The following is a 16,310-nucleotide window of genomic DNA, read 5'->3' as shown; positions in this document are numbered from 1 at the left end:
TACACCGGAAAGTAATAATGTACATGACTGCCAAATGAGGACACAAGGCCCTTTGAAAAAGAACACTTTAGACATTCACTACCCTGTCACTGTGGAAGGTGAGATGAACTGTATAGGTCATGACCTTCAGATACCCGTTGGAAACGCTCTAGAGTGCCACAAACGCTTCCAGTTTCCATTCGTTGCAATGTCTTCCATGTTTTTGTCAATGAGAAATAACAACTCTCTGTCTTATTTCTACCAACCTGTGTGTTGTGGGAGCTGTGTAGTTTACAACATGCGATGTTCAGATTTCTGTGAGATCCAAATGGTCGAAACGTGTTAATGTCAGTTTAGTAGCCGACACAGATCTCAAAGTCATGGTAGAACAATGAAGTGTGTGGCAGTGTACAAAGGTGTAGTCATACACTGCGTGGATGTGCTACAGCCGAAAAACCAATATATTAAAGAACCAAACAACCAATACAGGAACCGTCTCTTTGATTAATAGTCTGTTTGATATGGTATCAACCAGGACAGTCGACAGATCTGTGCAAGCAGCATCGTGCACTGGCCACATGCTCCAATGGAGAAGTACTTCTGTATGTAATATGCTCGATGTCAACATACAGATGGTATTTGTTTTTTCGATATATCAGAAGAGAGAGACACAGTATAATCTTATGGGAGGTTCTATTACACGGAGTGGTATAACTGGTTAAAGTCTGGATGCAGATGGTACTCTCAAAACTACACCGATTTTGCTCCTACAAATCTTTTCTCATGGAATCATCACTGTTTTTAATACTATCATCACGATTGCTTGTTTAAAAAACAGATGTTACCACAAGGCCTGTGTTAAATCATACTTCATAACCTCTAATTAAAAAGTAAACACCACTTGAATTATAGCTCGCAGTGGAACATAGAAATGATAGTTTCTTTCAGGACATGTGAGTATATTGCGTGAAACAGGCTGTGATGATCAAATTGCTTACAAACGAGGAATACAATAATCTGCTGTATGATAGAAACTTTACAGACATGTCGGTAGTGGAGAGTTATGGAGCAAAAATATATGCACACTTTGGCGATCGGTTTCGATGTAATATAAGAGAGAGAGAGAGAGAGACACGACAAAATCTTACAAGTGGTTCTATTACAAGACAAGTTTTCACGATTTGTTTCTTACATGTCAGTGTAATATAGCATTGCATTGGTAAAACAGAACGTGCGATGGTGTACAAAACAGCAACGTCCTCTTGAATTACGGTTCGTTGTTGTCAAACGTAAAATAATTGTGTTTTTTTCCGACGTGTGACCGAATGTCGTGAAAGAGTGTATTCTCTAATGTTGTTTCACGTGTCTGAAATGCCTGTAACATAGACGTGCGTGACAGTTTACTTACAGATACTGATTTGAACGCTCTAAGGTCGTGTAATTTTTCCATCAAGGTAAAAGAAATTGCTTAACATAGTTGTTTTTTTTTCGAAGTTTAAGTTTTTGCCTTTTCTTTACGCCGATGATACTTTCGAAATAATGAAGACATTGTGAGGTTATATGCGCAGCAAAATAGTGGAAGATGTTTTTCCAATTTTACACAGGGTGGACATAAATACGCCTCTGTTGTCTGATATTTGGAAGTGGTGGCGGTGCCTTTGTTGGATATCACAAAATAATGAGATGCGAATTCTGTCCTGCAGTCGAACATAAAAACTATACCGATTTGCTCATAAAACTAAAAGAAAACTGACTGCGCCTATTTTTGTTGAAAGAAGACGTTTATTATCGTCACGACTGTAGTTTTGTTTAAGAGACTCGATTACGGAAGGTGTGTTGACGTTAAATACATTTGTTACAGTGCAATGCTTCCACAATGAGAACAGTGGGCACTTCTGTGGGTTGGTGTGAGGGACAGTCCAGTGTGTGTGTGTGTGTGTGTGTGTGTGTGTGTGTGTGTGTGTGTGTGTTTGCTGTAGGCAGCTGTGCTCCAGTCAGGGCGTGGCCTGTGGGCGAGGCAGTGTTGCTAAATATCCCCTTTGTGTTGGTGAGGGGCCAGCGCTTGGACCATCACATCAAGGAGGTCACGATCTCGTCCGCCGGGTGAGTGGCTTTTGACTGCAGAGCAGGTCTTGGTGGCAGCAGCTGGCCGTTTGGAAAAAAATGTCTGCGTTCCCCTGAAGGTGGAGGGAAGGAGGGGAAGGGGTGAGGGGAAGTAAGAGGGCCCCCAGTTTCAGCAGTTGTGATCATATACACAGGGGAGCGCGTGTTCAACTACTGGCCCCTCTGCAGCCTTTTGGGACGGCGATTTTGCCCCAGTACATGTGTTGCATTATGACCCACTCATTAAGACTGCTATTTTTTTCATGACAATTTCGATGTGTAATTAGAACAGTGATGCATTTTCCATCAGTTGTGTTAGTTTATATTGGCTTCGATTACCTGGGCTACATTGGTATTATTAACCAAACAGGAACATCCGTTTGTTGAAAATGAGTTTTTACCATAAACGCTTTCCCACAATGTCTCAAAACGTAAACAAAAGCAAGTCTACTTTCACATCCTACTTGTACCGGCCACCAGCATATGCCTGCACCGAAATATCGATAGTTCTCTACAAACAATTAAAAACGAACATTAGCCTGGAAAATATAAACAACCAATTAGGAATTCGTATTTATTGAACATGAGTTTTACCTTAAACAGCACACCAAAAATCCAGAAAACGCGAAATAATAGCAAATCCCAGTTCCTCCAGTCACCAGAAGATGGCTGCACTCTAAAATAGCGACCATATTTCGATCTTTGCACTACACCAATAGATAGCTCCAGTATTAATTTAAGAAATGCGAACTGAGTGAGGTGGGGCAGTGGTTAGCACACTGAGCTCGCATTCAGGAGGATCACAGTTCAAATCTGTGTCCAGCCATCCAGATTTAGATTTTCTGTGATTTCCTTAAATTGCTCCGGTCAAATGCTGGGATAGTTCCTTTCAAAGGACACGGCCAGTTTCCTTCCCCATCCTTGACCCAATCCGAGCTCGTGCTCCATCTCTAATGACCACAATGTCGATGAGACGTTAAATCGAATCTTCCTTCCTTCGTTTTGAAGAAACACTACATATTGAAAATATTCTAGATGTCCACATAATAGAGCAGCAGTCCCAAAAGCGATGTTTATATTGCTGGTAGAGGTTAATACATGAAAAATGCTGTTTGACGCCACAGTATTGCATAAAAAGTCTGCAACGTAAAAGAAAGTACGAGTTAATATCCCCATATATGTATATATATTCAACAAATTAGTGCCAAGAATTCTGAAATATGTGCCCCAATGGTAGATTTCAACAGCTGATGCTCATACGAATTAGGCCTAAAAATTCTAAGCCTCAAAGCTAGCCTGACCACGCCTATACTTGCAGAAAATTGTGTGTTAACTTATCAGGCAAACAGACAGACTGAGTGTATCTGCTCACAGCACATCCTTCACTAAAATATTTCTGAGGCAGTGCAAAAAGTACAATGTTACGTTACTTGACGTTTATACACGGAATAACACTGTTTGATGTCACAATATTGCAAAAGACGCATGGAAAGTAAAAGAAACGCAGACATTTCCTGTCAAGTTAGTGCTCAAAATTCTGATGTATGTATCCAAGGTGACAAAACTTCTTTCATATGTCTTCGATCACACACCCATACATGCAGGATAGGTAAAATCCCAAGCAATTATTCTGTGAACTGATGCATTTTCACTACATTCTAAGTACAGATATCCAGCAAGAACATGTCGTAACATAGTTGTACAGATTTTGTGACGTGTTTCCGTACTTGCGATATTTATCCTCATGTATATACACTTACTGCTTACCAGATGTGACTTGCTATTTCTGTTTATACCATTTTATTCCGATACATAGCCTCCAACCCAGTCATGGTATCTCCAAACTATCGTAAAAACACACACGTACGTAAATGGATCACTGTGGTAAGGTAGGGTGCTGACGCTATTCTGTTGTAAACACGCACATATCAGTGCACAGTTCACGTATTTCGTGTGTTGGATCCCCAAGCTGGGACCTCCCACACCCTTGCTCCCTCACTCCCTTACACCTGAGGCGTCGTCATCGCAATTTGCTGTGTTGCTTGCAGCTCGCGTGTGTCTGTATGCCACAGACAATAGCATCACTTTAGTTCATGTTGTGGTGTTTGTATAGCCTTTATAACAATGTAAGGTGGTCATACATAGTCTTGCATTAGGTTCAAATGGTTCTGAGCACCATGGGACTCAACTCTTGCATTAGGTGTTACGCGTATTATAGAGGCTCTTTGTGACTGCAAGGCGTACAAAATCGACTTTTCGTGGTGATTTTGCATAAAGACAGGTGTAATAATGAATTAAACAGATAATTTAAATATGACAATACTTAATTTATGTTTGCGAAGTGTGACGCATCCCGCAATATACGGTATGTAGTTTTTTTCCGAGATATCGACTCTGGTATTGTTTCTGGAAATGGTACATTTCTTACTGTTAACATCTTTGGTCGTGTGTTCATAAGCTCACTAAGCTGTGAATGTGTTTGTGTTGTCTCTTTCCTTCCTTTCGTAATAAGACGAATGATAAAGGATCTATCTTTCTGTGTATTCGCAGCAAATTACACTTGTCTACATTGAGATTCAATTGCCATTCCCTGCACCATGCGTCAATTCGCTGCAGATCCTCCTGCATTTCAGTACAATTTTCCATTGTTACAACCTCTCGATACACCACAGCATCATCCGCAAAAAGCCTCAGTGAACTTCCGATGTCATCCACAAGGTCATTTATGTATATTGTGAATAGCGTCCACAGCTCCACTCACTGTCTGCAAATGACAAAATGAGATTATGTAAACTCAAATATCAACAGCGAAGTACAAATAAAAAAAATGGCAATCGATAAATAAGCCGATAACAACAGGAACACCATCATGGAAAACAAAGACGCTAAAAGCTTATGCACCAACCTAATATATTGTGCTAGAGCCGCACAGTGTGGGATGGGCAGTGCATCCCGCTGTTTAGACTTGGGGCTGGCCATGGCCTAGTGACCTCAGTGCCATCATTTGAAACTTTTCGTCTCGCTGAGTTTAGTACAGAAGGTGGACAAAAATGTGGTAACACCAGAAACCTACACCATGACCACTCAGGTGTGGGAAAGCCGGTGGCATTCAAAACAGCCTCCAGTCGTGTCACAGTGGATAAATAAACGCCCTGTACGATTGTCGGGGGAATCTTATACCACTATTTCAGCAAATCAGTGGGAAGTTCAGGTAGTTATCATAGAGATGGATGCAATCATGCACCATTCTCTCCAAAGTGGACTACTCAGGTTCAATGAAACTGAGATCAGGTGACTACAGTGAACTGGGGAGACATGACAGTTCATCATCCTGCTCATAAAAACATTGCTTGACAACGCCAGCTGTGTGAACAGAGTCCCTGTTGTCTTGGAGTACAGCATCACCTCTGTACCATGGCATTGATGAACTCATCCAAAATCGTCACTTAACACATGGCAATATTGCGACTGTGTGAAGTAATCAGAGCGCCCTTGGAATACCATAATATGGCTCTCTAAATAATCGCCAAATCCCCTTCATATTTTCCTCCTGAGACGTAAACACGGCCAGAAATTGGATGTAAGTGTGAACAAGACTCATCTGACGAATAACATTTTCCATTGATCCTTTTTTTTTTAAACTGAATTATGATTACCACAGTATGCCATCTTACTACTATACGTAGGCCATAGTGCTCCACACAGACCTCTTAGCCAGTACCCATGGCCACCACCACACAGCAAAATTGTGCTGTGCAATTGAGGCTATGGGCACTGTTGCTCACGCAGCTTCATGTGGACGTGGGGCTGGTGGAGTTCATACGTCTCTTCTTTGGTGTTACCTTTTATTTACTTACTGCAATAACCATTTTTTTAAAAGAAAAATACAGGAATTTGGAAGTAGCAAAATATAAATTTATGGTATAATTTAAGAAGAGAATAAAAGAAGACTGAAAAAGTAGATATAAATATCCCTTCACGAACACCACCTGGGGAAGGGGACTTGGTATTCAGTATCAAGTCCAGCGACCACATGTGATGCTACCCATTTTAGTAAATATCCACATGAACATCCCTATTCAGGAAAACACAGTTTGTTCAGTACATGCAGATCCAATCTATCTCAATGTTGTTTGTTAAAGTGCTGTGTGATTGATGTTATGTTACATAATAACTGTTACTACTAATTTAGATAGTAAACAAATTCTTCAGGACTTTGGAACAATATCCTGCCTCACTGTAATAAGCCACTGTAACAAGCCACCACTAACCTATTATTACTCTTGTAAAATCATTTTTGTAGAATAAAACTAGAATTTTTTGAGTAGTGGAACCATCAATATTGCACAATTACGTAATATGCATGATCTGTTTCTTTTTTGTATTTGAACTGTTGGATTTTGCTTGTTTACTTTATACAAAATTTACATTACATTCATTTTATTACATTTACAATGATACATTTATGTATGTAACTATGTAATAATGTTGGGTACAGGTTTATCATGGATTCTAGAACAATATCTATTCAAGGAATATTCCAATTACTTCTAATTTTAATTAGACTCATTCATAATACGTTATAAACTGCAGTCTTTGATTAATGATCACATGAGTTGTTGTGCATGCTTTGCATGTTTTACGTTATGTATATTTTGTATGTTATGGCAATTTTCTCATTGTCGCACATACCATCAGCTCCTCGAGCTATCTACATCAGCTTGTCTTCGTCTTCTGCGCCTTCTGGATTGATGAATCTGTTTGTGTATATCATGTTCTGCTTCTGAGATGTTATTGGCGATTGCGAACTGTGTCAATGTATCTGGGTTCCTCAGTGCATCTATAGTGTTGTTTCTGATATGTGTTTTATATCACTATATAAGTCCCTGCATGTAATACATTTCAAAAGGAATTGTTCAGGGGCCAATTTCCCCGCATGTGCAATGATTGTTTTCTGAAAGTGACATGCACTGCAAGTGCATGGGATAAAGTCCATGTCCAGTCACAAAATGAATCATGCCTTGGCTGAGATTGACATGGCGCAACCGTAACTGCTCCCTGAAAGGGGGGGGGGATGTGAAAAGACTTGATGGCCCTTATCACTCTTGTTCCACTCTTTTTGCCAAGAGTCCACACGCCAATTTTTTAGTCTATCTACCTTGTGCTGCTCAGTGATTTGCAACGCTCTCTCAGGTCAACCCATCTTCAGCCAGTATGTTGTGGCCTGACCTCTGATCGTTATATCGATCAGGTATAATCCAAGCACCACATACAGCGAATTGAATGATGTGGTACCGAACACGCCAGATAGTCTATCTGCCTAACAGTGATCCTGTTCATGATGAGAGTGCATCTGTGTGCCCATGGACTAGTTGTAAAGCTCAGTACAGACTCGGAAAGTGCATGGTGGTACATTCTTATCTGTGTAGACAAGTGTATGGTGCTGCGAATACATAGAAATATAGATCCCATATAATTTAGCTACAAAATAGCAGGTCAGCAACTGGAATCAGTTAATTCCATAAATTATCTGGGAGTAGGCATTAGGAGTGATATAAAATGGAATGAGCATATAAAGTTGATCGTCGGTAAAGCAGATGCCAGACTGAGATTCATTGGGTGAATCCTAAGGAAATGCAATCCGAAAACAAAGGAAGTAGGTTACAGTATGCTTCTTCACCCACTGCTTGAATACTGCTCAGCAGTGTGGGATCCGTACCAGATAGGGTTGATAGAAGAGATAGAGAAGATCCAACGGAGAGCAGCGCGCTTCGTTACAGGATCATTTAGTAATCGCGAAAGCGTTACGGAGATGATAGATAAACTCCAGTGGAAGACTCTGCAGGAGAGACGCTCAGTAGCTCGGTGCGGGCTTTTGTTGAAGTTTCGAGAACATACCTTCACCGAAGAGTCAAGCAGTATATTGCTCCCTCCTACGCATATCTTGCGAAGAGACCTTGAGGATAAAATCAGAGAGATTAGAGCCCACACAGAAGCATACCGACAATCCTTCTTTCCACGAACAATACGAGACTGGAATAAAAGGGAGAACCGATAGAGGTACTCAAGCTAACCTCCGCCACACACCGTCAGGTGGCTTGCGGAGTATGGATGTAGATGTAGATGTAGATGTGAATGGTAGTCTGTATCGTGTGTAATTTAATGTCACTGGTTTGTGAAGTATACTTTCTCTGTGATTAGTCGCATATGTTGGTTGAAGCTATGTCGTTCGTCAATGTGTATCCCGAGATATCAAGTTATTATTTCGCGTTTTCTGTATCGTGTGTAATTTAATGTCACTGGTTTGTGAAGTATACTTTCTCTGTGATTAGTCGCATATGTTGGTTGAAGCTATGTCGTTCGTCAATGTGTATCCCGAGATATCAAGTTATTATTTCGCGTTTTATGTTTGTATAGTTTATTTTAATTACCATATGTCTTCGTAGTGAACGATTAAGGATTATGTAAGCTGTTTTTCGTGCTGCTATGGATAATTTGTTTTGGTTGCACCATTGTTGTAATGTGTGTAGCATGCAACTGGCCTTGTTTTCCAGCACAAGATTAAATTCAAGAGCTGAGATAGAGTCTTGTGGGCATCCTTTGGGAATCCTATTCCACTGCTTCATAGTCCAGATTTCATGGCTTCAGCACCACGTTTTCCTGGAAGGGCATTTGAAGCCCTGATCAGTGGTTTTCGAATTCCAGTTCACTCTGAAATTCCCTGTTTATGGCGCTCCCTTCAAGTTGCTTTGTTCCTGTCAGTTTTCGTGAGTGCTATATTTAGATCTAGAGTGACGTTTGACTTTTACCTTTATACTGCAGTGCAAGGAAACTCAGATAGGAGTGTGTATTCAAATAAAAAGACATGTAAACAGACAGAATATGGCGCTGCAGTTGGCAACTCCTGTATAACACAACAATTATCTGCCATAGTTGTTACTGCAGGTTATCAAAATTTAACTGAGTTTAGTAAACAGGACCCTTTCGGAAGTTATTGTGTTCACACGGCAAATCTACATCCACATCTATATCTAAATATACACTTTGAAAACGACTGCGAATTGTCTGGCAGACGGTGCATGCCACTGTGTAAGATATTAGACTTTCACCCATTTGCATTCACGCATGGAGTGCGAGGAGAATGATTGTTTAAATGGCTTTGTGTGCACTGTAATTAATTTAATTTCGTCCGTGCTCCATAAGGGAGCAATATTTTGGGGGATTGTAGTATATTGCAGGTAGGAATACATTAAATCTGGTTTTTACAGCTTTATAAGAAGACTTTGCCATGGTGCTTTGCATCTGCTCAAAGTGTGTGCCAGTTCAGTTCCTTCAGCATCTTGGTGGCACTATATCTAGGGTCAAACAAATCTGTGATCATTCTTGCTGCCCTTCACTGTACATGTTCAGTATCCTCAGTTACTGCTATTTGGCATGGGTCCCACACACTTGAGCAATATTCTACAATGGGTGGTATGAGTTATTTTTAAACACTCTCCCTTGTGCAATGAGTAAATTATCCTAGTATTTTATATAGATATCAAAGTTTGCCAGTTGCTTTACCCATGTCTGATCCTATGTGTTTGTTTCATTGAATGTCCTTGCATAGTGTTACATCCAGGTGCTTGAGTTGACCTATTCCAGCTGTGACTTGTTGATTCAGTATTCACAGGGTGCTACATTTTACGTTTTCTCAAGTGCACAGTTTTGCATTTCTGGGCCTTTGCAGCAAGCTGCCAGTCTTGGTACCACTTTGAAGTCTTAGCAGGATAAGACATTGTTTGTGCAGCTTTTTCAGTGCGTTCTGCATTATACATAACTTCATCATCTGCGAAAATTCTGGGGATGATGTTTTTACAAGTTCATAAGTATACAACCGAAACAAAGAAGTTTCCACTAAATTTGCCTGGAGCACTCTCGAATTTTCTTCTATGTCTGCCAAATAATTCATATTACACATTTTTGAGTAGGAAAATATTCGCTTTGCTTAATGAGTTACCCCGAAAAATTATGCAGTGTGGTATTATATGATACAGTCCTGCATAATCTGTGTTATTCCAAATTACGATGCAATGATCCTTCCGACATGATGGAGCAGGCACTGTAGCAACTACAACCGTTGTGAAATACATTACATGTATTCACAGTTGCGAATGTGGACAAGCATCAGATGTAGAATCGAATGAGGACAGTGAAAATTTGTGCCGCACAAGGACTGAAACCCGGATTTCTCGGTTGTTGCGAGATGTTGCCTTACCATTTGGCTACCCGAGCGCGACTCATGATCAGATGCAAACTTCCATATCTCGTCTACAACTTGGACTCGTACATCTATTACGTATATTTCTGTACAGGGGAGACACTTTGCTTGAAAGTCGCTTTCCTGGTGTCGGCGGATAAACACTATATTCCATTGTCTGTATTATTCCAAATTGCGAATCAATTTCCATTCGGACATGTATGCCAAATGATGAGGCAACTGCTTGTGACAAGTGGGAGATCCAGGGTCGAGTCCCCGTCCAGCACAAATTTTCATTGTCGTCATTCCATAATGCAACTGATAGTTGTCCACATTCGCATTTCTAAATACAAGTACTGTACAGCCTGGCATTATTGAGTGAAAGTAAGAAAAATATAATAGTTTTTTTTAATATTTTTATATGATCTATGACAACATCTGCCATTAAAATAGAGATTTTTTTCAAAGTGGTCGAACACTGTAACTTTTCTATATTTCATCTTGTGAACTGAAACCGTAGTAAACTGAGCTGCTTTTCTTTGTAGTTCATGTGTCTATGTTGTAATCCTGAACAATGCAAATGGTGGAGTTATGGAAATGCTATTCAATAAATGAGTGCCAAAAACGAAAATTTATAACTGTATTTTAATGAACTTCGACCAAACTAATAAGAAATCCCAAAACTGTAAACTAAACCAGCTGCCATTTTGAAACTATGTATTGTGAAGGAGTGAGCAGTGCTAAAATGTGTGACGTTGCAGAACCCCAGGTGCAACTGCAACACACAAAAACAACAGATCAAAAATGTTACATAAAATTATTGAACGAATTTCCAAAGAATAAATCACCTAAATTGTTTCTATAAAAATCCACTGTAAATTTACTTATGCAGTCTGACTAAACAAGTTCCAGGCACTGAATACTGCCTATTTGTACGTAACACTGAAGGTGAAGCAAAACTATCTGTGTATGAAATGAAATCTACTGTAAACCGACTGGACATAACAAATTTTGTGTGGCTTACCTGTGGCAACCGATCCTCGCTGCTACTCAAAGCGATGAACACAAAATGTGCAACTGAGCAGCAAGCAAGCTAAAAGCAAAGACAAGCCTTGCCCAGTGCAATGGAAAGACGCACAACTCTTCTAAGTGCCTCATGCTTCAAGACTACTGCGTTCTGCAGAGTGCAATAAGAAAATGTGAAATTCTTTCATAAGGAGACAGTGGTGGCATTTGATCTTGCTAAATGATGAAAGGAAAATTGACCTTTAAAAACTGTATTGCAAAAACTGAAACTCATTGTCTGACTATTACACAGCTCTTCACAAAAATTAACTTTGATAGCAAATATTTCTCTGCAATAAAATTAACTTCCGAACACTTCTAGTGCAAATCATGTGAACTGATAACTTAACTTATTCTCATTTGAGCAATGAAACCAACTAACCCAAACTAATAAAGAGAAGTTCCACTAAAACCTTCTCTTATTCGAACTCATCATAATTACTCACAAGCAAACAATGCAGCAACAACTTTACTTGGACATCTTAACTTCCGAAATTAATCTTCAGCAAATCATATTTCAAAATTCAGTCCTCTCTCTAACTTCATCTCTCCGTTTTACGAGCTATTTCAATCTCCTCAATAGCATAGCCGACACATAAGTCATTCACTCACTAGCTTCTTTTAGAAGGCTGCCGCAGTGACATTGCCACTGGCAACCAAAGATCACATTGCTTGTACCCAGAAACTCTGTGGTGTAACATATCGACTATTGGAAACTACTGCTTGAAAATTGTTTAGCGCACAACTATGGAATATGACACATCCAATGAAAACATAAACCTCATACCACTTTCCTTCAATACGAAAAATAAACTTTAAACCTTACAACTTCTATTTTATGGCCACCCCTGTTGGATGTATTGGCAAGCTGTGCTCCCAATAATTTAACACTATCAACCTCTTCTGCCCACCTGTTGTCATAATTATGAATATACAAGGGAGAAAACCTCTTACACGTTATGAGCTGAATACAGTGTGGTGTTTCCCACTTTAGTGACAGGGAATTCACTAAGAACCATTTACAAACGTCCATCAAACTTTCATTTCCCAATATTTCTGAAACTATACTTCATTTGCTATTTACAGTTGTGGCCGAGCGATTTAGGCACTTCGGTATGGAACTGCGCGACCGCTATGGTCACAAGCTCGAATCCTGCCTCGGTCATGGATGTCGTTAAGTTTAAGTACTTCTAAGTACTAGGGGACTTATGACCTCAAATGTTAAGTCCCATAGTGCTAAGAGCCATTTGAACCATTTTGCTATTTACAGAGATGTTTTCATCATCTGGAAACAAAATAAACTTGTTATTTAGTAATGTTACTGATGAGAGGTCGTGATGTACACAAAAAAGTAAGGAATGCTTGATAGAACCTAGTTGGAGCCCACATGTGATTAGTTCACTGTTGTATGTTGCCTGATAGCTTAATACACTACTGGCCATAAAAATTGCTACACCAAGAAGAAATGCAGATGATAAACGGGTATTCATTGGACAAATATATTATACTAGAACTGACTTGTGATTACATTTTCAACCAATTTGGGTGCACAGATTCTGAGAAATCAGTACCCAGAACAACCACCTCTGGCCGTAATAACGGCCTTGATACGCCTGGGCATTGAATCAAACAGAGCTTGGATGGCGTGTACAGGTACAGCTGTCCATGCAGCTTCAACACGATACCACAGTTCATCAAGAGCAGTGACTGGCGTATTGTGACGAGCCAGTTGCTCGGCCACCATTGACCAGACGTTTTCAATTGGTGAGAGATCTGGAGAATGTGCTGGCCAAGGCAGCAGTAGAACATTTTCTGTATCCAGAAAGGACCGTACAGGACCTGCAACATGCGGTCGTGCATTATCCTGCTGAAATGAATGGTTTCGCAGGGATCGAATGAAGGGTAGAGCCACGGGTCGTAAAACATCTGAAATGTAACGTCCACTGTTCAAAGTGCCGTCAATGCGAGCAAGAGGTGACCGAGATGTGTAACCAATGGCACACCATACCATCACGCCGGGTGATACGCCAGTATGGCGATGACAAATACACGCTTCCAATGTGCGTTCACCGCGATGTCGCCAAACACGGATGCGACCATTATGATGCTGTAACAGAACCTGGATTCATCCGAAAAAATGACGTTTTGCCATTCGTGCACCCAGTTTCGTCGTTGAGTACACCATCGCAGGCACTCCTGTCTGTGATGCAGCATCAAGGGTAACTGTAGCCATGCTCTCCGAGCTGATAGTCCGTGCTGCGGCAATTGTTGTCGAACTGTTCATGCAGATGGTTGTTGTTTTGCAAACGTCCCCATCTGTTGACTCAGGGATCGAGACGTGGCTGCACGATCCGTTACAGCCGTGCGGATGAGATGCCTGGCATCTCGACTGCTAGTGGTACGAGGCCGTTGGGATCCAGCACGGCGATCCGTATTACCCTCCTGAACCCACCGATTCCATAATCTGCTAACAGTCATTGGATCTCGATCAACGCGGGCAGCAATGTCGCGATACGATTAACCGCAATCGAGATAGGCTACAATCCGACCTTTATCAAAGTCGGAAACGTGATGGTACGCATTTCTCGTCCTTGCACGAGGCATCACAACAACGTTTCACCAGTCAACGCCGGTCAACTGCTGTTTGTGTATGAGAAATCGGTTGGAAGCTTTCCTGATGTCAGCAAGTTGTAGGTGTGAATGCTCTGAAAAGCTAATCATTCGTATTTTCTTTCTGTCGGTTAAATTTCGCGTCTGTAGCACGTCATCTTCGTGGTGTAGCAATTTTAATGGCCAGTAGTGTAAAACTACCTGCTCATTGTGTTTCCTACCATAGAGATACGATCTGAACCATTCTGCCGTTCTTACTGTCGCGCTGTATTATCCTAATTTACTTGACAGGATAATCTAATCATCTAATGCTCTTCACAGATCACATACATACCAGTAGCCTGTAATTACTTCTACTGAATGAAGTGCATTCTCGTTGTATGTGTAAACAGGCTTCTCAGTTTCACAGTCCTTTATAAATCTGAGCTATATCATTAACAATATGGTATTTCTATTACGAGAACGGTGGCTACACTCTGACTACGCTATGAGGTGGTGGCGCTGCCCTGACAGACCCACACTTCCACATGTCACTGGGTGAGTCTACACCCTAGACTCACGCAGATGCTATGGGTACTGTACAGGAAGAGACGTACGATTAAAGTCAAATTTCAGTTGTTAAGCATGAAATACTAAAATACAATGGCCATGTTGTTCTAATGTACTTTTCAATGTCCTTCAGACATCCACACATGTCTGGAGCAACGGGCACTGCAGCAAACAAGAGCCAGATGAGATACAAGAATCATAACTGCTTGTCTGGAGGGCATTGCAAAGTACATCAGAACAGCACAGGCAATGCAATTTAGTGTATTATTTGCAGTCAGGTGTTTTAGAGGCTGCTGGTATATTAACTTCTCTAAAATTTATGTGAATGCTGGGAAAAGTGAAATTTGGCAGGAAATTAACAGTCTTTCTTTAGTTCATCTCTTATGCAAGGTATTAACTTTCCCATATTTAAACTATTCGGGAAACATTGCACTGATAAACGACAGACTACACAAACAAACAACTTAACATCTACCAAACACAGAATCCTGTTGAATTAGGTTTGTTGGTTTTTATTGGGTTTCAACTTATCTGCAAATTTCCGAAAAATCACCTGAGACAGCTTGATAAAGAGAAGACGAGTTTTCTGTTGCTTTTCCATTCCCATAGTACTGACTACCAGCAGCAATAGGTAAAACATTACTATCCTCACTATTCTGCTTCGCATCTGTAATTAAGAAATTTGCTGTCACAGGCGCACCAAATTCACCGTTCGCCTGGGCGGCATCTATCGGAATAAGACAGAGAAAACCGCCTTTATTGTGCAATCCAGATGGGCTGTGGCGCACCCGGAATACGGCGCTGGAGTTTTTCTCTCTAATAACATGGCTATTATATTTCTGCCCAAGAAAGCTCCTACGAACCGTAAGTGTAACATAACTAACGTTGCATTCTTGCTTTATAGAGAGGGAGATATGCGCAGATAGACGAGGAGGAAGGCAGAGGGAGAGAGAGAGAGAGAGAGAGAGAGAGAGAGAGAGACAGAGAGAGAGAAAGAATTTCTTTATAATATACTACATAGCTGCTTTTCTTTCAGTTCTCAGCTTGCTAAATACACGCACACACACACACACACACACACACACACACACACACATAGATATATGGAGGGCTTATTTCAATAGTGGTACAAGTCCATTTTTGTTCATTCTGAGACACAGAGTCCTAAAGTTAAATGAGCGCTGAAAAATCTGCAATTGAGATACCAGAAATATATATATATATATATATATATATATATATATATATATATATATATATATATATATACAGCATATTCAAGTATATATACTTGAATATTTATGGTATCTCAACTGCAAATTTTTCAGTGCTCATTTAACTTTAGGACTCTGTATCTCAGAATCAACAAAAATGCTCATTTAACTTTAGAACTCTGTATCTCAGAATGAACAAAAATGGACTTGTACCACTATTGAAATAAGCCCTTCATATATACATGTATGTGTGTGTGTATCTGTATGTGTGTGAGGGACACTCATTTACAGAAAAAAACAGAATACCTTGAATGGCTAGAGGCAGGTTTCACATGAGATGTACATTAATATGTTCTGCAGAAGTGATTAGCATTTTAGTCACTTTGGTCGAGAATGTGTCCTGTTGCCTAGTAGCCATAGGGTCCACCATGAGCCCTGATTACATGTTCCACATGTGGTAGCATGGACATGTATGAGATGTGAATGGCATCATGTCGTACAGCTGTCCATACTGCATTCACCTGGTTCCAAAGTCCATTTGTGGTGGTTGG

General features: G+C 40.4%; 1 protein-coding gene across 1 annotated transcript in view; it reads left to right on the top strand.

The window, feature by feature from the left end:
* LOC124554140 (chymotrypsinogen B-like) overlaps positions 1-16,310 on the top strand; it is a 190,098-nt gene that overhangs the window by 17,293 nt on the left and 156,495 nt on the right. Inside the window, exon 2 of the mRNA XM_047128205.1 lies at positions 15,240-15,409. Within this exon, the coding sequence (XP_046984161.1) occupies positions 15,370-15,409 (40 nt within the window). The 5' untranslated portion in view covers positions 15,240-15,369. The remainder of the gene's footprint in view (positions 1-15,239; positions 15,410-16,310) is intronic.

The sequence above is a fragment of the Schistocerca americana genome, chromosome 11 (assembly GCF_021461395.2).
Source record: "Schistocerca americana isolate TAMUIC-IGC-003095 chromosome 11, iqSchAmer2.1, whole genome shotgun sequence".
Taxonomy (NCBI): domain Eukaryota; kingdom Metazoa; phylum Arthropoda; class Insecta; order Orthoptera; family Acrididae; genus Schistocerca; species Schistocerca americana.
This window is presented reverse-complemented; position numbering and strand designations above follow the sequence as displayed.